The sequence below is a fragment of the Leuciscus leuciscus genome (genome assembly GCF_965113295.1).
Source record: "Leuciscus leuciscus genome assembly, chromosome: 18".
NCBI lineage: Eukaryota > Metazoa > Chordata > Actinopteri > Cypriniformes > Leuciscidae > Leuciscus > Leuciscus leuciscus.
Window position 1 is genome coordinate 27,890,361 of NC_138742.1, and position 26,782 is coordinate 27,917,142.

Consider the following 26,782-nt stretch of genomic DNA (forward strand, 5'->3'; position numbering starts at 1 on the left):
TGCACAGAAACACAACAGCAGATAAAATGTCAGTCTCGGTGGTGCGGAAATATTTCAAAATGAATGATGACAACCTACGCATGGCAGACTACAAACGTTGTACTTTAAAAGTATCAAGAGGAGGCACAAAAAATGTTTTGTATAATACGAGTAATCTGATAAAACATTTGAAATTGAAACTGCCGCTATTTGAGAATTTGAGAATAGCCGTAGCACTCCGCAACCAGTCTGGACAGTGTTTTTGAAGAAATTGCAATGGCCTCTGCTATATAGCTGGAAACATACCTTGGAGAGGCCACTGTGCATTATTCAGACAAACCCTTCAAGTACTCTACAGTTTAAAATCTGCGATTTACAGGTCTGGCTCAAATGGCTCAAACATATCGTTCAGCCCCATGCAGTAGTGTGGAAGGTGAAAGATTGTTCAGCTCAGTGTCACACTTTCTGAATGAAAACAGAAGCAGGCTTATAGCTGAACATGCAGAGATGCTTCTGTTCCTTAAAAAAAACGTCATCTAATTGACTAAAATTCTAATTGAAATGTCTCATTGAAAAACTAACCTGTTTCTAAAACTTTTAAAACAAAGGGATTTCACTGCTTTAAAATATTTTGAATGGTAGACTTTTCTTAGTTGGTTTATTGCTATATTAAAGAAAATGTGATTTCAGTATTCCTCACAAATGTGAACAGTTCAGGTATTCCCCAATGACTCAATGTCCACGTTGTGTAACGTTGTTTTTTATTCTAATCCCAGTTGATAGGAAACATTGTGAAATATAACAGAGCATACTAGTTCTCCTTAATCTCTTCTTCATCTTGTCTGAAGTGCAACTTAATTGCAACTAAGTGGCACAACTTACCACTGTGACACATTCACACACAGCCATGCTCTTCTTCTGTTTGAACATTAAAGCAAATATACAGTTTACCATATTATTAGGAAACAAAATGTGTTTCTTGCCAAATGCAAAATTGATAATTTCTTATCTTAAAATGACTCACATTGTGGTAGGCAGATCTGGAAATGTATTGGATCTGAAACAAAACACTCCCATTTGTGGTTTAGCAAAATGTGTTACAATCATCTCCCACACATCTCCCACAGACGTAATGTACTTTAAGTCTAAACTTCTCTTAAAGTGTATCTAAAAGGCTGTTATAGGAACGCTCCTGCATGAGCCATTGTCTGAAGCACGTCTTAACATGTCAATCTGATTGGCCGAACATATGGACATGGCGATGTGCTGTAGTGCATCGCATCACAGACACCATAAAAAAAGCAATGCAGTGCCTGAAATGCACGTCATCAGCTTCTTTGTCTTCAAAAGTCACATGTTTGTTGAGCACTTTGTGAAATCAAAAAAAAAAAAGTGTATTGTGTGTGTGGAAAATCATTAGACCGGGAGTTAGTCTGATAAAATGTCAGGTCTAAAGTATAGAAAGTGTGTGATGCCATGCCCCCGTTTTTTACGGAGGACGACTCACACAATATATGCTTGTTAGAAATGTTGGCGCCCCGTGGTTCCAGTCTCGTGTTTGCCTATAGGTGACGCGGCGGCTTTGATCGTGGGGATTGCAGTTTGAGTTGATTAAGTGGAGCTTGAGACTGGTGTCCCCCTTTCTCTTGCTATTTCTCCTGACTCTGGAAGCAGGAATCTCATGCTACCCAAAAACCTTGTTTGACTCTTTTGGTACACATGGGACATTTTCTGATGGTGTCTAACTTTGAGTAATTGGATACTGGTTATATTTATAGCAAAATCAGTCTATCACCCAGATCGTGTTATACTTAGAGGATGTTTCCAGTTTCCAGCAGAGATTTCGCCCCATCTCCGTTCAGCTAGGCTGCCAGATTATGGCAACCGCACCCACCTACAGAGGGTATTGGGACATAAGCTGTCAGGGCAACACCCCTCCCTAAACAGTGTTGTGTATCCCCTCGCAACGAGTCCCCTGGTCAATGTATTCAGTTGTTTCCTGCCAGCTAGCTGTTTTAGGGCACTGAATAAACCTTTTTCCCTACGATATGCAGTCTATAATGAGAGGTTGATACCTCTTACAGAACGCTTGGCAGTGTGGTAACTTCTGCCATTTGTATCTTTGGAATTGGCAGGCCATGGAATGAGATTTATCAGTTTGGCACTAGTCCACCTCATTCTATGGTGTGCTCACAAGGTAAGTATATAGTCCTTTTCAGTTCACACATACATCAAATCAGATATAGTAAATTATGCTTACTTGGCGTGCTGGCCAGGGGAGGGCTCAGAACTCTGAATTTGGCCCGAACCCCAGGGTACTCCTCTTTGACTGGGATAGTTTGTAGGCTTAGGGTGTAAAAGTTGAACAGATCATCACAGGCAGTAGCAAGCATAACAAGACATGTGGCAGTTGGGTTAACCACTGAATTGATAGTATTGAACAGCACTTTAGAATTACCACTGCACTTTATGAGTAAATCAGCTAAATAATTTCTCTTAGATGTCTTAACTGCAGTCTGATAAGTAACTAAAGATTCCTGTAATATTTCAAACAACACCTGTAATTTATCCTCCTTCCACCTACGCTCCGCTCTCCTACAGGCTCACCTCTGTTCCTAAAATCCCTACCGAAGGAGGGATCTTCTCTGGCGAGCCATGGAACAAAGCTGGTGGACTTAATCTGGTTCTGTTCCAGGAAGGGAGGCATTGAGGAATTAATTTGTAGGCAGGTCGTGGTGGAAAGGTTAACTTATCTGCAATTTGCACAGTATATATTGCGGAATCCTAGGAAGACCCTGTTATGGAGATTAGTGTCCAGAGTGCCTCAGTAATGAACACTGATTCCATTAGACGCATTTAGCTAAAAATAGCCTGTGATATGTATAAAGATGACTACACCCCATAAGACAGCGCTAGAGAAGGGATGGATAATCGTTCAGCTTGCGCCGTCTATGGGGAAAAGCAGAGCAAATTATTTCTGTGTAGCAGCAGAAAAATTCAGCCAGAGATAGTATGCTGGAAGAATTCTGAGTATTTTTTTTTAACGTAATGTAAATATTTCTGCAGTCCACCTGGCGATTGTACTTGGCTGGGGGAAACATAGATAATAAACAGGCTAAATCCACATCTGCACCAGCAAGGATTTGTGCTCTGATGTTATTCGCCACTGGAGGAGGTTCTGAGGTGACGGTTGTCAGGGTTCCACCAGATTCACTCACTCCTCCCACTCGCTCATCATCTCCGGAGTACTAATCATCATCACCTGCATCTCATCATTCCACCACCCTTTATATTCAGCTCCTCTTCTCACACTCATTGTCTGGTCTCGTCTCTACAAGACACTCAGACTCTATTACGCTACTTACCCGCTACTCACCTGAGATTCATCCGCCTTCCGTCTACATCCGAAGCACTGTCTGCCTTCTTCAGTCTTCAGCCCTCTTCCTGAGATCTTCCAGCCGCTATCTGAAACAGAGACTCTGATTATTCTTCAGTTAAGTTCCTGTCTGATTATCATCTGCTTGCATACTCACCATATCAGCATCTGGTTCCGTGTTTGTTAATAAAGCTACGTTTCACTTACCACCTGTCACTTATCCATCCGTGACAGCATGAGAGTCGGCTGTTTTTGTCAATTTTAAGTTTTAATTTAAAATGTTTGCGATTTTAATATAAGTCAGGGTTCCCGTGGGGTCTTAAAAAGTCAAATTCGGAACTTTAAATTTAAGGCCTTAAAACGTCTTAAAAACGTCCAGATTTTCATACGAGGTCTTAAATTTCATTTAGTCAGGTCTAAAAAAGGTTTTACCCTCGTTCATTTCCAGAAACGCTGGCCACAGAAAGTTATTACAAAGTAGCAAAAAAGTATGGAGTCGTAGCCTACAAAGCGGAGCTCTAGAGCAGGGGTCTCCAACACGATGCTCGCGAGATACCAGTAGCTCGTGGCCTGATTGGAGGTCGTTCGCCAAGACTCCGTTCACATATCGCGTCTTTTGCGCGCTCAAGTTTGTTATTTCAAATGTAGGCGTGCGGCAAGCGCGCTCATAATAGAAGCGATGCGGCCGTTTTTTCCAGGCGGAGTGAGATGAAAAAATCTCAACTTTTTTTCAAGAACAAGAACCAACCGATCAGCTTCACCCTTTCCGTAACAACACTGAAAGCTCAGTCAACATGAAGGATGGGGGTGCACCCAAACACTACAGGTGTTTTTCTCTTCTCCGTAAATAAATCTCGTAGCAGAGCTACAGCAAGCGTTTATCGGTGGTGGAAATCCATTAGCTACTAAAACTTCTTTGTTGTTGTGGAGAGCGCAGTGCATGGTTGCATAGCAACGACAGACGCCACGGGAAAATCGGACCGAATTTTACTATTAATAATAAAAGATAAGCTAATGTGCATTGTAAATGTCAGTAATTTATCTTTTTGTATATGTAAATATGTGAGGTTTATCTTTTTATAAAACCTTTTTTGTCAAAACTTTATTTGAACTTGTAACTGTTAGTAGATAACATGTTGCAAGACACTTTTAAAATCTGGACATCATTTTTAATGTTATTATTTTAATGTTTATGTAAACAAAAAGTGCACATTGATGCCAATTTTATTTGTTATTTGCTGGTTAATGCGTTGTGTAGGTCTTAAATTTCAATCTTTATGGTCTTAAAATGTCTTAAAAAGGTCTTAAATTTGACTTACTGAAACCTGCAAGAACCTTGATGGGGGGGGGGGGGGGGGGGACGAGGGGGGACAAGGCGTAGCCAGAGGAGTGCAGTCCAGAGGTGAGGGAAGGTTGACGAGCGACCGAGGGAGCCTGGCGGAACTGATGGGCCATGGTGGAGCTGAGGGAGGTAGGAGCCAAGGGGACGTTAATGGACCGTCAGGCTGAGGCGGAGTCCTGGTCGCGGAGGTTGGAGGCGGAGACCGGGGATCCACCGACCAGGCTGGAGTTGTAGGCCGGCAGATCCACGGCGACTCCACCTCTCTGAAGGTGGTTAGAGGAGTTGAGGGGCTCACAGGCAGTGGTGGAAGAAGGGTTGAGAGGTGGTATATGGGAGGAGGTGGGAGAGGGAGGCTGGGAGGGAATTCGGAGACAGACTCACGGACAAAAGACTCAGGTTCGGCAGGGTTGACGTGAAGCTCAGGCTCGGCAGGACTGACGTGAAGCATCTCTGGCTCGGCAGGACTGACGTGAACAGTCTCTGGCTCGGCGGGCATGACATGAACAGTCTCTGGCTCGGCGGGTATGACATGAACAGTCTCTGGCTCGGCAGGACTGACGTGAAGCATCTCTGACTCGGCGGGCATGACGTGAAGAAGCTCAGACTCGGTAGACAAGACGTGAAGAAGCTCAGGCTCGGCAGAAATGACGGGAAGGAACTCCGGCTCAGCAGGACTGATGGATAGTTCCAGGCAGACAGATTGAACATCTGGAGGATGACAGGGTACATCGGTGTCTATTAAGTCTATTTCCTCTGGATTCTGAACAAGGACAGGAACAGTGGACTCTGGACGGGCGATCTCGGCAGGACGAGACTCTGGACGGGTGGTCTCGGCGGGACGAGACTCTGGTTCGGCAGGCATGACGTGAAGATCAGGCTGGTCAGGCATGACATGAGGATTCCCTGGGTCTAGTCGTGTTCCGGATCAAGGCACAGCAGACACTGGATGACGGTCTCCCTCCAGTCGGGTGGTGTCTGGGAGGTTGATTTGATGGTTAAATGTGGCCCCGATCCGGAACAAGGTGCACAGGCTCTCGTCGTCGAGGGCGCTGGTGACGACAAGGCAGCAGAAATCCAGGGCAAAAGTAAAACATTTTTGGCTCTCCTGAGCAAGGACGATCATTCTGACCCTATAGTCCATTTTGGGCAGTCCGTTCTTCTGTCAAGGTGCGGTGCAGGCAGAAGAAGATGAGGAGTCCAAAGTAATGATGTGATGTTCGGCACACTGAGGCTTCGAAGCTTGTATAAAAAAAAAAAAAAACATCACACACTGAAGCAGTGTATCAGAGCTTGATTCGTTTTGCCATAACCAGGTGATCTGTGACGTCCGAAGCTTCGTTTCCACACACAGTCACGTGACTGCTTCGGATTCAGATTCAAAAATAGCGCGAACCCCTTGAGCAGGTTTCGAGTGTCATACCCTTCGGTAGTAGTAAAAAAGAAAGAAATAGACTTAGCCCTCACACTGTTGAACAAGTCCTGTTCTTTAATAAAAAACATTCATTTATTAAATTACCCACAAAATAAAATGTCACAATAAAATGCCAGTTCACAAGCACTTCACCATTCCACAACAATTTTTATTTTTTATTTTGATTATATATGCCTATATACGCCTTGCCTATGAACTCGTAGGATTAGGACTGAGGCTAAAGTTTATGTGAATAAGGCTGCATTTGTAGATCAAAACAGATTCATAAGAATGGTTTCTGTACAAGTGAATTAGTCCCATTTATTATTAATTTTTTCATAAATTAATTCATACAGTTGTTTGTTCATACATTGTATAAGAACTACATCAACACTAACACTTGAATTATGAGGATTAATTGTATTGCTTTGTGGTTTACAGAGCAGAAAGTGATTTATAAAATAAAATAAAATAAAATAAAATAAAATAAAATAAAGAAGAATAAAAAAGGTCTTCTGGGACAGAAAGGCAGCTTTTCCACCTTTTGACCACAAGATGTCGTTAGTGTGCAACGTGTTGAAAAGCTTCAAGTAATGAACCGTTTTACGATACAGTCGAGGGGGAAAGCCCCAGTGCTTTGATAAGCATCTCTGGATGAAAGTCATTCTCTGGAATAGAGAGTGCATCCAGATCGGCATTGTCCATAGCTTGTCCTTCATCCGCGTAGCAGTGCGGCTCATAAACAACAAACTCCTCATCACGGGTTTGGAGAGCAAGTAGTTTCTATAGAGGAGAAGGGGGGAAGGAAAGCGCAATGAAAATGGTTGACCATCCTCATTTGGACATGTTTCTTATGATCTAAAGGTTCTAAATGCTTCTAAATGATTAATGATAAAGAATGAGTAGATCATGTCCAATCCTCTGATTAGTAGTATATGTTGAAAGAAGCAACACCTTGTTGATGATAACAGCAAGGCTGTTGCTCAGGTAAGCCGCATTGCCATAAAAAGTACTTGATCTGATACTTGAACGCTGCTTAAAAACCCCCACAGATTATGATGTAAGAAAGGCTGAGCTGAGCCGATGTTTGCATATGTTATTAATTATTACTGTTTACATTCTTATATTGAAATTTTCTCTGTATGATCTTCTGGAACTCTAGAAAACACACATAGAAGAAACAGTCCATCACAAAACCAATGAAATGACCAAAACATTGGAAACTTGCTGTGGTTGTAATACTCACCCTATCTATTGAGCGTATGGACATCTGGTCGGGGAAGTCTAGCTGTGGAGCCTCCAGTGTTTTATATATCACCTGGAAATTTTGAAGCAAAAAGATAATAAAAAAAAAAAGTTACATCTCCTGTATATGATAGAAAACAGGATGCAGAATTTCACTTGAAAGGAGTATAAATAAAATTGAACTGTTTTTAACTGTATTTTTTAAATAAAACATAAAATTTTTCAGTTTGAATTACTCATGAACAATTAATCATACACATAACATACAGAAACATTTCCAGAAATGTTAGATGATATTATTTATGTTTGAAATAATTTTGAAACATAAAGATTATTTCCCAGAATGCTCTAATTAATCTAATTAATCCCAAAGACAAACATGAAGAGTTTTATAGTTACTCACGGTTGATGTGAGCTTGTGGCTTGAATTTACATTTGTAGACAACTTAAAGCTGGTATTTACATTAGAAGAATCTGTTTTCTGAATGCCTATACTGGAAGGAACCTTTCTGAAGACAACCTGATGATTTAAATTAAAACAATCATTCAAGGCAACAATGAATGTTTTATATAAATATGAGTTACACTTATCAATACTTTACACTTTACAATAAGGTTCGGTTAATTATTACTTGTTAATGAAGGTAGCATGAACTATAAACTATAGTTTTTACAGCATTTAAAAATCTATAAAGTTAATGTGGTAACATTTTATTTTACAGTGTTTCTTACACATATCATGTTGCTGTAATTATATTCTTCAAATAACAAGAACTATGCATCATTTCAATCTTGTCAAAAAATGTCACATCAAGTACTTTCCAAAAGTTTTGGGTTAATTTGAAAGAAATTACTACTTTTATTCAGCAAGGACATATTAAATTGACCAAAAGTGACAAAGACCTTTACAATGTTACAAAATCTTTCAATTTCAAATAAATCTTTTCTTTTCATTAATAAATAAAATGTAAATATGTCTCACAATGCATTGATGTTTCTTGAGCATCAAATCAGCATATTAGAATGATTTCTGAAGGATCATGTGACACTGAAGACTGGAGTAATGATGCTGAAAATTCAGCTTTGATCACAAGAAAAAATTACATTATAAAGTATATAACAATAGCAAAGAAAAATTACCATTAAATGAACAAATGATGTAAAAGAATGGTTCATTATTTCATGTTATTACATAATGTTGACATATAGAACCTTGTTGTAAAGTGTTGCCTAAAAATGAATAAAATGCACCAATTCAAATATTACTGAAGGGCCGCTACTGTGGGTTGTGTGATGAAATTACCACGCAGTCTGTTCCTGGATTTTCCGTCTTTGTTTTGATGAGACAACCAATGCCATCGTCCATTTCAATCATTTTTTTTTCTGACTTGCAGGAGATCAGAAGGACCATTAAGCACATTGCTGAAAAAAAGAGAGAATTTCTGTCTACCTTGGTGCAACCGTGATTCGCTTAACAGTTAAAGACTGCCAGAAATGGTTAGTCATAATGGAAAGGTTGAGTGTTTATGTACCATACAGAGAATCTTGCATTGATTCAGTCAGTACTGGAGCTCCAGGGTCCAGACACACAACTTCAATGTCTCCGGAAATGGATATTAGCTTGTGTTGTCTCTCCTGCACACGTCTCAGGACCGCCCGTATCCCTGCCTGTTGTCCTTCTCCCGTCTCCATCGTTGGTCACGACCAGCCCCCTGGATCCGTCGGCACCACTGGTGTCGTGTAGCTCCTCGGCTCTGCCACCGCTGCTCACTCCGTGCAGCTCATCCTCTGCGCCTCGGGCTCCTGTGCCACCAGCTCGGCTAGAGGCCGAGTCCCTAACTACACCCCTACAGTCCCCTCCAGGCCCAAACCACCACCTCTAGCCACCACCGAGGCCTGTCGCCCTCACCTCGACCCACCACTCCTTCATCGCCTCCGCGGTCCGTCTGCCCGGAAGCTCCGCTGGGCTTGCTCCAGGTCGGCCTTCAACCTGCACCTCTTTGGCACCCCTGGACTCCTCCCTTCCTCTGACCTCCCCGTCGGCCTCCCTCACCACATCGTCACCCCGGTCATCCGTCCCCATGTCACCGCCTCAGTCCCGCAGGTCAGGGGCTCAGCTCCTGTCTTCCGGTTCTACGGTGTCGCCTTGGACCTTCAGCCGCTTGGTTCCACCGGTTCCTCCACCACTCACCATGGTTCCGCCTCCGCCGATCGGCTCCAGGGTCCCTCTGTATGGACTCCACCCTGGCTCCTCTCACTGTCTGCGCCACCATGGTGCCCGTGGCCGACGCCCCCAGGGTCCAGTCCATCCCCAGGTCCACACCCTCCGCCGAAACCTCTGCCCCTTTTCTATTTTTATCAGGCTTGTTCGACTTCATGCAGCTCTGCACAGACCGATCAGCGGCTGACTTGAAGCAGTGCATGCCGGTTAGATGTTTTGTCCGACTTGATACAGCGCAGACGCCACGTGACTGTGACATATGCCATCAAAGTATCGCGAGAGCGATTCGAGAGTAGCCAGAGAACTCAGCCAGTGCAGTTTCTCAAGAGCGGCTGCACAAGCTCTGATGAAGACACAGCTGTTCCACGATTGGCCGGATTCACCGCATGACAATGATCATGTAGTCGCAATGTTATTTTGTGTTGTGTTTATCAAAATAAAACTGATTAAAAAATGTTGACTCCACTTCATTGATAGTAGCTATAGGCTTATGTTGAACTAAGTATTACATAAGTACATTAAGTATTGAATGAAAATGTCTCTGAAACATCTGTGTATTTGGCAAATATTGCATTTATTTCACTTTAGTTGTGGTACAGTATGCAAACACCACGTGAGCGGTCACTACGGGAACCAGAAAGTGTCCGACTTCACCTGTCTGTTTGCAGCTCCTGTACACGGCAACTTTCGCCGATCGGTTACATCCAGCCGCAGCCAATGTCGAACACACCTATCAACTTCTGTCATCATCACGGCATGAGGACGCGCCTTTCCGAGGGGGACCGTGATGTCACAATTATGTTCTGTCTTGTCTGCACCTGTTCTTGTTCGTCCCTGATTAGTTAACCTTCATCCACCTGTGTAGTTAGTTCCCTCGTTTACCCTGTGTTTATATTCTGTCAGCCAAAGCGTGACAGGTATGTCATTGATTAGAGTCATGTGTGACTGGATCAACATGAGATTCTCATAAGTGTACGCTAGTGCACAAACTTTTCCACTATGATTCACCATCTTTGGCGGTCTGGAACAATAAAATAAAAATGTAATTCTCAAAAAGTCATTCAAAAACCGGTTTCAATAGGTCTCCACAGAATTTTTGGTTGTTGTTTTACCACACCTTTAATGGTTGGATTGACTTGTACAGAAGGATGTGTTTTTTTAGTATTATGAAACTGTTTGCGAAATCCTTCATCATCTATTAGGACTGTTAATACCATCAAAACATTGTAAATCACTGCATTACCTATGAAGATCAGAACTGTAAGAACAACGATCCAGGCTGCAGCAGGTCCCATTTGAGCCATCCGAGCCATCCTGACATGGCAGTCGGGAGCGATAGAGCAGTTACACACTGTGACCGACAGGTTTTGGATGGAGGACAATCCCTGCTGGTCTGATATTTTGATCTGGAGGAGGTGATGACCTGAATACACACTTTGTTCTTTTACAAGACTCACCGTTGTGCCTTCAAGAGAAAAAGACGTGTTATTATTACTGCTAAAAGATACAGAAACACAACCTCAAAGAGGTGGTGGAAGAGTGCTGTCTTTCTAAGAGATCTCTGGCATTTTTTTGCCTAGAGTAACATAACATAACACTGTTCATAACTTTTTTTTCTTCTGTGATGTGTTTTCCAGATTGAAACAGGACATTAAGTGAGGAATTGTGTAGGGTGGACTGCGATGAGTGAAGTAGAAGGTGACATTACCATGGGTTGGTTCAACTCTCCATTTGTCCTTAACATCTCCTAAAAGCTCATAGTTGAAAGGTGAACTGTATGGATGAAGGTCCAGGTCCACAGCTGTGATATTGGCCACTGTGGGCTCTGTATCCAGGCACATGTTGACAGTGTTCACTTCCAGCATTGGTGCGTTATCATTTTGATCATTCAGGTAAATAAATAGAGTTCCTGTGCCTGTCAGCGGTGGAACACCTGCCAATCGGAGACATGGGGTAAACAGACATTCATTTGGAGTACAAAACATGATAATGCCATCCATAATCATTCATGAGTTTAGCTTTCTTCATTATGATAAGAGGACAGTTTTATCACCCTAACATTTCTGACACTGACTTTATGCCATTATCGTAAGTCTGGTTACACAAGACTAACTGGCTAGCTCATTTTTGTTCATGCATTTTCCGCTAGACAGATGTTAATGTTGGACCCTGTGTGGTTAATTACTTAATTAAATTAAATTTGTAAATAATTTTGTAAATAAATTAAAATAACTTCTTTGTCCAGGTATACTTCAGAATATGAGAATATCTATAATAGTTAGAAGTACACTACTGTTCAAAAGTTTGTGGTCAGTCAGATTTCTCTTAAGTCTGTTATGCTCACCAAGGCTACGTTTATTCGATCAGAAATACAGTAAAAGCAGTAGCATTGTGCAATAATATTCCAATTTATCCCTGTGATGCAAAGCTGTAATTGCAGCATCATTACATAGTCTTCAACGTCACATGATCCTTCAGAAATCATTCTAATATGAAACATTTCTGATTATTATCAAAGTTGAAAACCGTTGTGCTGCCAAATACTTTCACTTTCTTTCTTTCACTTTCACTTTCTCCCTCCTACTTTCACTCACTCCTACGAGTCTACATCCCTACCAGACACCTACGATCGGTCAACGAGCGACGTCTCGTGGTTCCATCACAGAAAGCCACAAAATCACTTTCCAGAACATTCTCATTCACAGTTCCATGCTGGTGGAACGCTCTCCCCACCCTCATCCGGAATGCAGAATCCCTGACAACATTCAAAAGACATCTGAAAACCCATCTCTTCCGTGAACACTTAACCTTATAGAGAAAAAAAAGAAAAAATGTTCCTTTCCCTTTGAAACATCACTTATCAGGCTTATGCTACTCTGAAAAATACCTGAACTTCGTATCTTGAGCACTTCTTGCGTTGTTGTTGCTTTTTTGTTTTGATGACTCGCTGAATGTAGTCCTAATTTGTAAGTCGCTTTGGATAAAGGCGTCTGCTAAATGACTAAATGTAAATGTAAATACTTTTGTGGAAACAGTGATAACTTTTTCAGGATTCTTTGATGAAAAGTTCAAAAGAACAGCATTTATTTGAAATATAAATCTTTTGTAACAAAAATGTCTTTACTGTCACTTTGGATCAATTGAATGCATCTTTGCTGAATAAAAGTATTAATTTCTTTAAAAACCATCATCTTACCATCATCCACAGCATATAGGGTTACTCTATAGGTGCTGTTTATCCCAAATGGCGACTCTCTGTCCAGAATTTTATTCGTGGATACTCGTCCAGTCTTTGCATCAACAGTTATCCATCCATCAATATCTTCACCTTTAACAAATCTGAGAACCAAACAAACACCAGATGAATTCACCTGTGTTTATATGTGATCCTGTACCTCCAATAAACTACAGTGGCATTAGTTTTACACATATTATAAGCTTCTCATACTTAAATGTGTTTGTAAGGCTTCCATCCATGTCTTTAGCAGTGAAGGTTGTGAGACTTGTTCCTGCTGCTATGTGAACTCCCATTATGTGAACGTGTTTAACAGGGGGTATAAATACCGGAGGGTCGTTGACATCTTCAACATAAATAGTCACTGGAATGGTATTATAGAGGTTTTCAACACTCATGCCAGAGTTTTGGGGTATAACTTCGACCTCCCACGTGGCATTCTCTACTTGCTTTTTGACCTTACATGAAAAGTAAGGAAGTTCGTTCTGCACACTGATGGATAGATTTTGGTATGTTTGCTCCTCGTAGTCCATTTGCTAGGTGTTTGGAATGAGATGAAAAAGAAAGAGAGTTCAGAGAAGTGTCAACATGAATGCATGCATACCGGTACATATTTTCATATCTTTTTTTTTATGTCAAAATAGCTCCAATCCCAGCAATGGCAACAATATAACGACAAGGTATTTCAGTGCAAACTGGTTCTGGCGCAATCAAAACATTTTCTCTGTTTGTTTGAGCATAACCAGCCTAAACCAGCAACACTGACTCAACCTTTGGGCACGCTGACTTACACAATAAAAACATCAAACATGCCTACCTTAACAACTAAAATCCCCTCGTTTGTTTTAGGGTCTGTTTCAATTTGGAACTGCTCTTTTTTATCTCCATGGATAGTGTATTTGGCTTTCCAGGCTTCTGAACCACGGGTGTCTTTGTCTGTTACTTGCAGTCGCAGAACTTCAACCCCAGTTTCTCGCTCCTTGACCTTCCCAGGTCCCTGAAACACAAGTCAAATATTTGGTTCGGTTTTATAGGACAATATGCCTACCATTAAAATAAATACAATAAAAAAATAAAAAATAACAAGCAATCAAAACTTGGAAAATTCCAGTCCAATATGAAACCTACTGTTTTGCCAGAGAACTCTGGAAGATTGTTGTTTTTGTCCAAAATATTGATTATCACTGTACTTGTACTTGATAATTGTATCTTTTCCCCTTTGTCCTTTGCTTCAACCAGGATTGTATATTTCTGAGCTTTCTGGAAAATAATAATTTAGTAGAAGATTTCTTGTGTAGGAATGGAGAAATATTTATAAAGCACAAAAAGCAATGCATGCCAAACAGGTAAAGGTACAAAAGTAGCTTATTATTACCAATGAAATACATTAGTTTCATACCTCATAGTTCAAACACCCATTAAAATAAACTTTCCCGAATGGTTGCTGTTGCTGATTTACATCTTTTTGCTGCTGAATATAAAATGTAACATTATCTGGTGTTGGTGTGACAGACTTGATTGTTAAATCAAATGTTCCATTGTTTGTTCTTGAATCATCTTCATCAGATGCCAGTACTGTCAGTACTTCTTTACCTAGGAAAAAAGTGCTAGATGAATGCAAAGTAATTTCTTCACCCTCAAATAATTTATTCAATATTTAAGAATATTTCACCCAGTCCTTATTTATTCACCCTTATGTTGTTTCAAACCTGTATGCTGTTTTTACTGCTGTATTACAGAATCCAATCCTATCTGTTTAATATCCATGGTCATTGCACTTAGGAAATAGAACTTTACACTTTATAATAAGTATAACAATAGCTGGGCGTGAGAAAACCGACCAAAATAAGTTGTTTAGGCTATTCATTAAAAATCTTGTAATAACTTAATACATAATAATAATAAGTTACAATGCCTCAAATTAATTTGAACTTTGATTGTATTAAAAAAAATTTATAATAATTGTTGTGTCATGTGTAACAATTCTAATAATTTATAAATGTTTGCTTTTGTGTTATGAGAAAATATATATATTGGTCTGCAACTACATTAAAAATATGTCAAATGCCTTGTTGTGGGTGAACTAATCATTTCATTTTACAATTTCATAAATAAATTAGTGAAGGGAAAACTAAACTGGGTTACCTTGAGAATGTGACTCATCCACAGTCACTTCATAGACCGACTCCTGAAATTTTGGAGCGTGATCATTTATGTCCAATATTTGGATATGAAGCCAGAGCCTTGTCTCCACTTCATCGGTTGATTTGTCTTTTGCTTCAAATGTCGACTGTAATTGAGTCCAGCACATGTCAATATACAAGCCTTTTTTGCAGTGTTTTTACATGAATTTCAATGTGATTTGTTTATTAGGGAGTACTTACTTTGAGAACTTTAATTCCTTGTTTATTTTCAAAGTCCACCGTTCCATTTACTAAAACATAACCATCTTTATCAATACTGAGAATATCCTTTGGCTCTAAATCCACACCCTGACCTTTTAGCTGGTATCTGACTAAATGAGACCTTTCAAGTTCAATCTGAAACACAAACAACAGGCACACTTAAGTGTTCACATAATAATGCTAATCCAGTACTTATACACATATGTAATGTGAAAAACGCTATAAGAATGAAATGGAATTGAACGACAAAACAGGTAACTGTTTCTAACTCTGCTCACCTTGCCTAGTGTATATGGAAATGGACCAGGGTTTTCTTCCTCAATAGTGAAAGAATCAATGATCCATCCGCGCTTCTGTCTTCGCCTGTCAGCCCATACACACACGGTCCAGGTAAACTGAGTTAAAAAGAAGTGAATAAAGAAGTTATAAATAATGTTATGAAAGTTGTTATAAAGGTTATGTCAATACGTGAATCTCACGAATTCCGGCCATAACATCCTATTTTACCTATATTTTCATTACCTTCAGTGCTGGATAGATTACTTACAAATTGTAGTCCATCACTGAATACAAATTACATGAAATTTGTTTTTTAGTTAGTAACATAATCTATCACATTACACGTAATATAATCTGATTACTTTTAAATTACTTTGGACCTAACTCGTTTATCACATTGATTTGAGTAAAATCCTTTATCATGCTGATAAAAAAAATAAAAATACAAAATGAAAGAAAAAGTATTACATTTTCTTTTTTCAACAACAATAGGTGCATTAAACATTACATTATTTCAGGGTTTCCCAAACTAGGGTTTGTGAAGAAACTGCAGGGGGTTTGTAAACTGATGAAAAGTTAATAATAACAAATTAAATCTTAAAAATGTTAAATAAAAATAATAAATAAAAATGAAGCACTAACTAAAAAAAGAACATTTTATTTTTATTTATTTATATATTTTTTCCGGTCTCTCAAAAGTCCATTTAATTATACTCGCCTGACTAGTGGCCGGTCTGTGTTTATTTGGTAAAACTGGAAGACTTTCTGAACATATATATAGACTTTTTTGGATAGGAAAAATGAAAAGATAAAAAGAATAATTAAGGAGAATAATGCATTTTTAATAATTTACTGCTATTTTGTGAATATTAAGTAATCATGTAATCAATTAAAAAAAAACTAGTATTTTAAAAGGAATTTTACAAGGATTTCATTTTTGGAATCTGATCAGGTTTTTTTTATTCAGTAGGGTTTATTAAGTAAGGTATACATTTTCAAAACTCTTAGTACAAAAATCCACACTGATAACACTTGCAACAGCTAGTCATTCTTTCATAACCTGATCCCATGCTTTCATGACAGTTATAGACTTTTCAGTCCACATAACCATAGTTTCAAACACCAGATTATTGTAATATGTACAATAAACATTTGGTTTAATCAGCAAAACACAACAGTATGATCTTCTTTCAGTTTATTACTTTTAACAATCAGTTCATTCAACAGCAAACAATTCAAGATGCATGTTTCAATTCACCCTTGTTGCTGAAATAATAACAGTAATACAGGCTACAGTTGCCACATTAGAAAATACACTTACACCACATAACTTATGTAGTGTAAGTAAAAAGTTCTCAAAAGTTTGATAGTAATGGCTTTATGAAAGGCAGCTACTGTGAATGAAACATTTAGATGAAACAGTTATTTTGTGTTGTGAAAAGGTATGTGCGGGCTCGACAAAAGCGCTCGCGAGCACCCTTCACGCGGCAGCCATTGTAAGTCCACAAGACCGAAAGTGCATATGAAGTGTGCCATTTGGGACAGGGCCTTAGTTTGTCTTTCTTCAGTTATCTGTTTCCTTTGTGGATTACCTGAGTTTGTTTTATTAGGGGTTCAAGCACAAAGTGCTGAAACCCTATTGTAATTGTAAGGATTTGAAACCTGGCCAGATGGTAGGCCTCAATTTGGGGACAACCTATCAGAGTATGACCCCGATTGGCCCATAGGTGGCGCTACAGCAACCAAAAGTTAAAAATTGCTCATAACTCTTAGACCGTTTGTCCCAGGATCAAGTGTCTTATCGTTGGAATCCTTGGCTCAAGGCGGACAAAATGGCTATCTCCGATTTTCCATTTTTTGGAAAAACCTATTTTTGCGAACTTCTAGGTTTTTGGCCCGATCGGAACCAAACCACTGCAAGAATATTCTCTGGAGTCTGACAATCAATAATCATCCAAACAATTCAAAATTTCAATTAACGGTCGATAAGGGGAACCAAAATATTTGATGGCACCAGGGCCACTTTTACTAAAACGGTTATAAATTGTGAACGGAAAGATATTTTTTTGTTAAACTTGGGATACTTCTTCCTGAGCTCAATCTGAGATCACTTGAAAAAAATCGCAACAAATGGCCATTTGGTGGCACTATAAAACGGTTATAACTTCTGAATGGAAAGAGATATTTTCGCAAAACTTGGGACACATGTTCATGAGCTCATTCTGAGGTCACGTGAAAAAAAAATCATGACAATTGTCCACTTGGTGGTACTATAAAATGGTTATAACTTGTGAGCGGAAAGAGATATTTTCGCTAAACTTGGGACACATGTTCATAAGCTCAATCTGAGTTGACATGAAAAAAATCGTGACAATTGGCCACTTGGTGGCGCTATAACAGTGAAAAAAATCATGAAAATAGCTATAAGCGCACCCAACTGTTAGTCTACTGAAAATTGGCACGCAGTGTCTTTGTCCAGGGTGCCATGATAGTCTATGAGAACATTGGTGTATCTCAAAAAACTCAGTATACGTCTGTTAAGGAGTTCGTTTTATTGCTGAACTACTTAGTTGTTTGAACCCGGGGAAGGCGTGTTTGACACGCTATGTTACTACGCCCATTGATTGCCCTGTGCTAAACCAAATGCATAAAGACGAATGTTGATGTTGAAATCCTAAGTGGTCCATTTATTTTAGCATTGTCCATAGTTTCCATCAGTGTAACAATACAAAGCGCCGCGCGCAAGCGTTCAAAAACCCTTTGCCCTTCCGGGTCAAACACCTGTAAACAACATTGTATCTGCTGCCTTTATACCTAAGGCCAAGTTACAGACATACGCCACCCAGTGTTAAACAAAGGAATTACAACCCAAATACAAAGCAGCATTTGGCTCTAACAATGTCATTGGCACAATGCCAGTGTTTTTTCACAGGAGTGACCTCCTAATGCTGCGTTCACACCGGACGCGAATAGCGCGTCAAATTCGCGCCTGCCGCGTCTAGTTTGACGCTTGACCACTTTGTGTCAATTCGCGTGTCTAACGCGCGTAAAAACAAAAGTTTGAAGCGAAATTTACGCGCGTCAGAGGTGAAAGTTTTGGCGGCCATCTTTTTTAGATGTTTATCGAGCATTAGCATTAGCATTAATCGAGAGAGTCACCGCTCGAATATGCTCTGGAGAGCAGAAACAGCTGCGTAGGGGACATCGTCGCTGTACTCGGGTCCACCAGACCCTCCGGAGGGTTTCAGGAGTTTCACAATTTGCTCCAGGAGCTAGGTTTGATGGACCTAACGGTGAGGACGCTGACGAGGACAGCGTAGGCCGTATAAGGCCTCGGCCTCGAGTGGTCTATGCCCACCCACATAAACATTTATTTTTGTTTTGATAATAAATGGAGCCAGCCTCCAAAAGTGAAACCTGTCCTGTGATTTTTAACAATTATTAACAACACTAAATTGTGTTTTTTTGTCTTTACATTAGAATAATAATGTTTCATATAATCTAGAATAGATATGGAATAAATAGCATTCAAAACAAAATGAGTATCTCTCATATATTGAAATCGAATAGCGCGTCAGGCGCGAGTGATTTCAATGTTAAGTCAATGCAAAGACGCGTTACGCGCGTAAACAATTCCTGCGACGCGAATGAGGCGTAGAGCGCGGCGCGGTAGACGCGAATACGTATGGCAAGCCAAAGTATTCATAAACGCCTGGTCAGGCGTCTGATTGCACACTGACACGTCAAAAGCATGCGTTTTGACCGCCAAACGCGCGTCCCTGACTGAAGATTTGCTTTGCAAACCAAGCATTTTAGTCATATTACAAAATAATTTATTGAGGCCAAACATAAAATAACATTATAAACTGTCACTTCACCACGTGACAGCAGCAAGCAGGCTCCTGGTTGGTTAACGCGGCGCGAATTGACGCAGAAGTTCAGATTTTTCAACTCGGGCGGCAGATGCGAATTCGCGTCAAACACGAGAATGCACAAATAGCACTACATTAAACATTCGCGTGTAACGCGCTTAACGCGCCAGACGCTCAATTCGCGCCATTCGCGCGAACTTGACGCGCGAATGAGGCGTATTTATGGCAAGCCAAAGTATTCATAAACGCCTGGTCAGGCGTCTGATTGCACACTGACACGTCAAAAGCGTGCGTTTTGACCGCCTGATAAAAGCGCACGTTCTTAACGCGCGCTTTGTGGTCACGGTCACGGTCTGCATCAAAACGCGCGTCCTCGACGTGTGATCTGCTATTTAAAACGCACATTTGCAACGTGCGCTTTGGGGTCACCGAAAACGCGCGTTTTTGACGCGCGTTTATAATAACAAAAATGGGCGTTGAAAACGTGTGTTTTGACTAAGACAAAACGCACGCTTTTGACGTGTCAACAGTTAACCCAACAGGCAGTACAAACGTGTGTGAAGTTTCCAACCAGGCGAAAAGGACGCATGAAATACGAGTTACAATCAGTTTGAACGGGTCAGTGTCATTGGCTGCTGAAGGCTTGGGTCTAACCATTTCTGTGGGCTTAGGGGGGTTTAGCTACTGTTCATAGACTAGGCTACCACCATTTAACATGCCATAGATCAGGTTATTCAGCCTATCTATTTTGTCCTTTTTTGTAGAACTTATAGAAATAATATATTTAAATTGCAGTTTTATCAAATTTTTTATAAAAATAAAATTGCCTTGTTTTTCTTCGCTTATGCCTTTGTCCCTATGTGGTTTAGGTCTCTTGTATTATCATTAAACCCAAGCAAAACAGCATGGAATTATCGATGTAAAATTTTACAGAGGAGGGGATTATAATTGGTGAGTTATTATAATCCAATAGTTATCATTTAAGTTAAAAAAAGAAAGAGAGAAAAAAACACAGTTTTTTTAATTTTCCAATTGTAATTTTGGTAAAATTTTACAAAAAGGTTTCATACAGTATTTAAGTACATTAGTTCACATTAATTAATAATGAACTGCACTTCTACATGTTAATTTCAAATTTCATTTCAACCTTTACTAATATTTATTAAAATCAAAAGTTGTTGTTAACATTACTTAATGCACTGCGAACTAACAGGGTACTAAAAGGGTACACTTCTCAGATTAGTAAAGTAAAACAAAGTTGTTAAAGTAGTTTAAGTTTATGAACATTTTAAATGTATACAATACATAATGTTGTTTATATATATATATATATATATATATATAAAAAAAATTTACAAAACATTTTCAACCCTAAAACTTCAAGAAAATCAATGTTAAATATCTGGACAAGTTCTGGGCCAGATTTTAGGTTGATGTCTCAATAAATTTTAGGAAAGATTGTATTGTGCGCAGTACCAAAATTTTCCACTAGATGACATCCAGACTCCACCGATGAGATCTTCGACTTCCATGTATGGTTTTTAGTGATCTGAACCTTGTATTTCCATACTATTCCAAATATGTATGAAGTAGACATCCTATTCAGAAATAGTTAGGGCAGTAATGTTAATATTTGATTTGAATTAAATCTCTAAAACACATATAAAAATGTACGGAAAGAATCAAAGCCCGAGTTATAGTTTGCCTCCACATCACAAATGAAGAATCTATTGGTATTTATCTACTGCTGTCATTTCTTTTGATAATTACTTGTTTGGGGTGCTCCATGGTCATGTATTTAGACCAGTTACTGCTGTTTTAATTCTGTAATGGTAATGTATGTACAGTATTTCAATGTACAGTATGTCATATTACACCTCTTTAGATGCTATCTTCAGTCTAAAAATGTATTTAATCAAGTAAGAATATCCAAATATACAGAAATACAATCCAGATATACATCAAAATAACTTAAAGGATGCAAAAAGTAATGCAAGAATGATTTAATGTAATTTCAGAACCGTTCTGGGATAGTATTTTTCATGTCGTGTATGTTGACATTTAGTAGGCTACACTATGATTGCCCAAAGAATTCACATTTAACTTTTTAATGTTAACAAATGTATAGGTAATGCAGAGGAGTACTGTGTGCTTTGCAGCATGCTGCAGACGAACCCAACGAATTGAAATGGTATACAACTTACAATACACACACCCAAAAAGCATTAGTTTAACTTTATGTGCCATGTTTTTAGGGCCCAAGCCCTGAAAGGGCGAAGGCCCTATTGTTTTCGGATTGATTATTTTTAGGGCGAAGGCCCTATTGTTTTCCTTAGGATTATTTTTTATTATTATTATTTTTTTTTATATTTTTTTTTATTATTTTTTTTTTACTATTCAGGCACTTTTGGGGCCTTTAACATGCTCGAAAACTCTTGAAACTTTGCACACGGGTCAGAACCCGCGGCCATCAGGGCCGGGCTGAAGCTGGTACCCGGGCGTGGCAGGAGGGCTCGACAGCGCCCCCCTGGAACGGGGTCAGAAAACTCTTTTGACCCAGCCCTGCTCAAAATTTTGTAATTCCTGCTTTGAATTGGCAGGAAGTTGTAACAGTTCCTGATAAAAACAATTCAGTCCAACCCAGGCACAGATGCAACAACTACAGGATGTGGACATTCTTGCAGGACCTGTTGGTAGTCCGGCTATTGATGCACTTCAAACTGTAATTTATATTCTGCACCAGTAGATTGCTTTTGATTTGGTTCTACTGACATTTGAAATTAAACCTATCTATCGATCTAGATGTAGATGACTATCCATCTATCTAGAGATGTAGAGATGGATTATCCATGTTAATGGGTTGACTGGTTTTATTTGGTGCTAATTGAGGTGAAGACTTCATAACATAAGCCTTATAACATAGACAGTATTTATTTATATTTGAAACCTGGTAAGATGCATCACATTTGTAGAAAATAAATTGGATAAAAAATATAATTGATTGATCCCAGGATGTAAATTAGTTCTGTTACCATTGCTCACATTTAAGAAAAGAAATAAAAAGCATAATATGTTAAATCTTAAAAATTAGGATGACTTGTGCATGTTTGAAATAACATGAGGGTGAATAAATTTAGACAGAATGTTTTGAATTTTGATTGAACTATCGGATGTTTTTGTAATTTGGTCCCTGTAAAGCATCTTGGTGGCACCCTGCTTGCAATAGTGATACATTTTATAGTCATTATATATATATATATATATATATATATATAATATAATATAATATAATATATATATATATATATATATATATATATATATATATATATATATAAAGGTTATGTTGCTTAACAAATTTTCATTACAACTGCATCGATCAAGAACCACATCTGTACACTTTTCCCCAATCAAATGTTAACTTTTAAAGTTTGAAAACTTGAGGTATAGATATACAGCTAGAATGGTATTAATGTGCAAAAGAAGGCAATGTTATCTTGGTAAAAAAAAAATTTTCATAAAATTGCAATCTAGATATTTTCTTTGGCCTACACAAGAAAAAGAAAATGGAAAAAATATAGGGACAAATTAAGTTCTTATATATGTCCTGCCCTGAGCACAAGCTCTCAATCTAATCCTGTAAGTCTTAAATACTTCTATAAAGTATAAAATACCCTATTTAAACACTAAGTCAAAAAAAAAAAAAAAAAAAAAAAAGGATAATATCACCTGTGTACTTAATTACTGTTCCCTATCGTCCGGTCACTACGACGTACGTCGTGGTGAACGACGAATAGGAATCTCGCTAGAGAGGCCAATCTACTTCGAGTGAAACTAAAACAAGCCAATACACATTGGCGTGCAATCATTTGTATCAGCTGCGCAGCCTCGCAGCGCGGGTATTTAACGAGCAGCTGATGCGATTGCACTTCAGCTTTTTGCTTCGGAGCCAAGCACTTCGATGCGTCTTCTGAGAGTGGAAGGAAACGAGCCTTTTGGATCTCTCTTTCGGTGCGGGTGTCACAACACGGCAGCGGGGACAGTCTTCTTTTTCTTCTTTGTGTGTTTGTCTTTCTGTGGTTTGTCACGGTAAACTGAGCAAACAAAAAAGGCTGTTTTTACAGCTGGTAAGGTGCGCCGCGAGCGCTCAAAGGCTGTTATTACAGCTGGTAAGACAGCGAGAAGAGAGAGAGCGCACAGACGGGTGCACATTCCCGTTTGTGTTCGCAGTGTCTGTTCCCCCTGTGTGTTTCAGCACCAGTGAGAGCAGTCCCTAAAAGAGCTTACACAGATGGAGAGCGTCTTTTTCAAGTGAGAAAAAATGACTTTCTATCTGTGTGTTTCTGGATGCGGTCGTTACCTGGGCTCACAGGATGGTCACAAACGCTGCCTCGTGTGTCTGGGCATTAAACACGCTGAGGCAGCGTTTGTGGATGAGTCATGTACCCATTGTGGGAAGATGACCATCGCGGAGCTGCGGTCGAGACTCACGTTCCTGCAAAGGGGCGGAGTCCCCGTGCCGCTGCCTCGATCCAATCCTCCTCAGAGGGTTGCTTCGGGCAGTGACGTGGGTGACCTGAGGATCACGGTGAGCGCGTCTCCTTCGGGGAACCAACCCCCTAGGAGCCCTCACCCCTCTCATGCTCCGCAGCCAGTTGAGCCCCCATTGGAGAAAGCTGGACCATCCTCGCGGTGTGTACCGGTTGTCTCCTTTGGGGCTCCCTGTGAGGATCAGATGTCGATCGCGGCATCGGAGGGTGGGTCAGATGTCTCTGAGGATGACGACTCAGCGCCGTTACCTCCTTCGGGTGTGTCAACGATGCCTGAGACGGACCCGGAGATGATGGCCATGCTTTCCCGGGCCGCCAACGGGGTCGGGCTCGTGTGGAATCCTCCACCGTGTCCCGAACCCTCGAGGTTGGACGATTGGTATCTCGGGGTGGCGCGCGCTGGTTCTCAGCAACCCACCCCAGTGCCTTTCTTCCCGGAAGTGCATGAGGAGCTTACGGGGGCGTGGACGGCACCTTTCACTGCCAGAAACCGTTCCGGTGGCTCCTCCTCCCTCACCACCCTTGATGGCGGGGCAGCTAAGGGATACACGCGCATCCCGCCAGTGGAACGGGCCGTTGCTATGCAACTGTGCCCTAACTCCACTTGGCGCGGAGAACCGTGTCTCCCTTCACGGGCCTGTAAGTACTCGTCGGATCTAACCGGCAAGGCTTACAAGGCCTGTGGGGAAGCTGCCTCTGCCATGCACGCCATGCACGCCATGGCGTTGCTGCAGGTTCATCAGGCCAAGGCACTGAAGAACCTGCACGAGGGTGGTCATGATCCCCAAGTTCTTCAGGAACTTCGTATCGCGACGGACCTCGCGCTTCGTGCGACGAAGGTGACCGCGCGGTCGGTGGGTCGTGCGATGTCCACCATGGTGGTCCAGGAACGCCATCTCTGGCTGTGTCTGGCGGACATGCGGGAGACCGACAAGCTCCGGTTCCTTAACGCCCCCGTGTCCCAGACCGGCCTCTTCGGCGACGCGGTCGAGAACTTCGCCCAGCAGTTCTCGGCTGTGCAAAAGCAGACTGAGGCCATCCGTCACATCCTGCCGCGGCGGCCAGCTGCTGCTCCCACCCCTCCGTCGGCGGTACCTCAGTCTGCTCGTCGCCGAGGGCGGCCTCCTGCGTCTGCCCCTGCTCCCGCGCCGCCGCAGCAGCCTCCATCTAAACGGCGCCGTGGAGCCAGTCGCAGGCGGGCCGCCCCGCCCGTCCAGGACCCCGCTAAGAAGGGCGGCAAAGCCAGGAGCAAGCGGCCCTAGGACGGGCGACCCAGAGATGGCAGGGACTGCTCTCCAGGAGACGATGACCGCATCGCTCCATCCCCCGGAAGAGGGCCGGGTGGAAAATCCTTGTTTTCCTTTTGTTTTTGTTCCGCCGCTGGCCTCAAAACCAGCGGTACCCAAATTTTCAATAAAAGAGCAGTTTCTTACATCTCTGGGTCCGAAGAGGGCCCGGAGAGCAGTGGGGGGAGAGAATCCTCACCACTCTCATCCGCCTCTTCTATCGCCAGCAGGCAGCAGTGTGCAGTTCGAGGACGCAACCAAGCCGCCTCCTGCACCTCCGGCCTCGTGGAATCAGGTAAGTGTTGCACAGCACACTCAGACTCCGCTACGGGCTGCCTCCCAGAGAGAGCCTCCCGAGTCGAGCCCCTGTGTTCCACCTCGCTGCCCCACTCCGGGTACGCCTACGGTCCCTTTGGTCCCGCTTGTACGGTCTCTGCGAGCCTGGTTAGCGCTCCCCAGTCCGTCTCGCTGGCTCATTCGGACCATCAGGCTCGGCTATGCGATTCAGTTCGCCCGGCGTCCCCCCAAGTTTCGGGCCATCCACTCCACTACAGTGAGAGCAGCCGATGCCCATGTCTTGCGTGCGGAGATCGCAGTCCTACTGGCAAAGGATGCGATAGAGCCGGTCCCTCCAGCCGATATGAGGTCAGGGCACTACAGTCCCTACTTCATTGTACCCAAGAAAGGAGGTGGGTTACGACCGATCTTGGACCTGCGAGTTTTGAATCGGAGCCTTCACAAGCTACCGTTCAAAATGCTTACGCAGAAACGCATTTTCGAATGCATCCGTCCCCAAGATTGGTTCGCAGCGATCGACCTGAAGGACGCGTACTTTCATGTCTCGATTCTTCCTCGACACAGGCCGTTTCTGCGCTTTGCATTCGAGGGTCGAGCATATCAGTACAAGGTCCTGCCCTTCGGGCTGGCCCTGTCCCCCCGTGTCTTCACGAAAGTCACGGAGGGGGCCCTTGTTCCCATGAGAGAACAGGGCGTTCGCATTCTCAACTATCTCGACGATTGGCTCATACTGGCACACTCTCGAGATCAGTTATGCGAACACAGGGACCTCGTGCTCAGGCACCTCAGCCAGCTGGGCCTTCAGGTCAACTGGGAGAAGAGCAAACTCGCCCCCGTGCAGAGGATCTCTTATCTCGGTATGGAGTTGGATTCGGTCGCACAGACAGCGCGCCTCACAGAGCAACGCGCTCAGTCGGTGCTGAACTGCTTGAACTCGTTCAAAGGCAGGACGGCGGTCCCACTGAAATGTTTTCAGAGGCTCCTGGGGCATATGGCAGTGGCAGCAGCAGTAACTCCGCTCGGGCTGCTCCATATGAGACCGCTTCAGCACTGGCTTCACGGCCGAGTCCCGAGATGGGCGTGGCATCACGGCACTCACCGGGTGGCAATCACACCGGCGTGCCGCCAGACCTTCAGCCCTTGGTCAGACCCCTCGTTCCTTCGGGCAGGAGTCCCCTTGGAACAGGTGTCCAGGCATGCTGTGGTATTCACAGATGCCTCTGCCACCGGCTGGGGTGCCACGTACAACGGGCATGCAGTGTCAGGGGTGTGGACGGGCCCCCA

General features: G+C 41.8%; 1 protein-coding gene across 1 annotated transcript in view; it reads right to left on the bottom strand.

The window, feature by feature from the left end:
* Nucleotides 1-6,269: 6,269 nt before the first annotated feature.
* Nucleotides 6,270-26,782, bottom strand: part of LOC309480674 (cadherin-like protein 26) — a 45,311-nt gene continuing 24,798 nt past the window's right edge. Inside the window, exons 2-17 of the mRNA XM_082145312.1 lie at nucleotides 15,493-15,609; nucleotides 15,194-15,349; nucleotides 14,955-15,099; nucleotides 14,209-14,402; nucleotides 13,938-14,069; nucleotides 13,627-13,806; nucleotides 13,023-13,345; nucleotides 12,771-12,913; nucleotides 11,283-11,507; nucleotides 10,818-11,039; nucleotides 8,657-8,775; nucleotides 7,757-7,873; nucleotides 7,355-7,426; nucleotides 7,226-7,266; nucleotides 7,063-7,132; nucleotides 6,270-6,891 (exon numbers count right to left, since the gene is read on the bottom strand). Of these exons, the coding sequence (XP_082001438.1) occupies nucleotides 6,712-6,891; nucleotides 7,063-7,132; nucleotides 7,226-7,266; nucleotides 7,355-7,426; nucleotides 7,757-7,873; nucleotides 8,657-8,775; nucleotides 10,818-11,039; nucleotides 11,283-11,507; nucleotides 12,771-12,913; nucleotides 13,023-13,345; nucleotides 13,627-13,806; nucleotides 13,938-14,069; nucleotides 14,209-14,402; nucleotides 14,955-15,099; nucleotides 15,194-15,349; nucleotides 15,493-15,609 (2,436 nt within the window). The 3' untranslated portion in view covers nucleotides 6,270-6,711. The remainder of the gene's footprint in view (nucleotides 6,892-7,062; nucleotides 7,133-7,225; nucleotides 7,267-7,354; nucleotides 7,427-7,756; nucleotides 7,874-8,656; nucleotides 8,776-10,817; nucleotides 11,040-11,282; nucleotides 11,508-12,770; nucleotides 12,914-13,022; nucleotides 13,346-13,626; nucleotides 13,807-13,937; nucleotides 14,070-14,208; nucleotides 14,403-14,954; nucleotides 15,100-15,193; nucleotides 15,350-15,492; nucleotides 15,610-26,782) is intronic.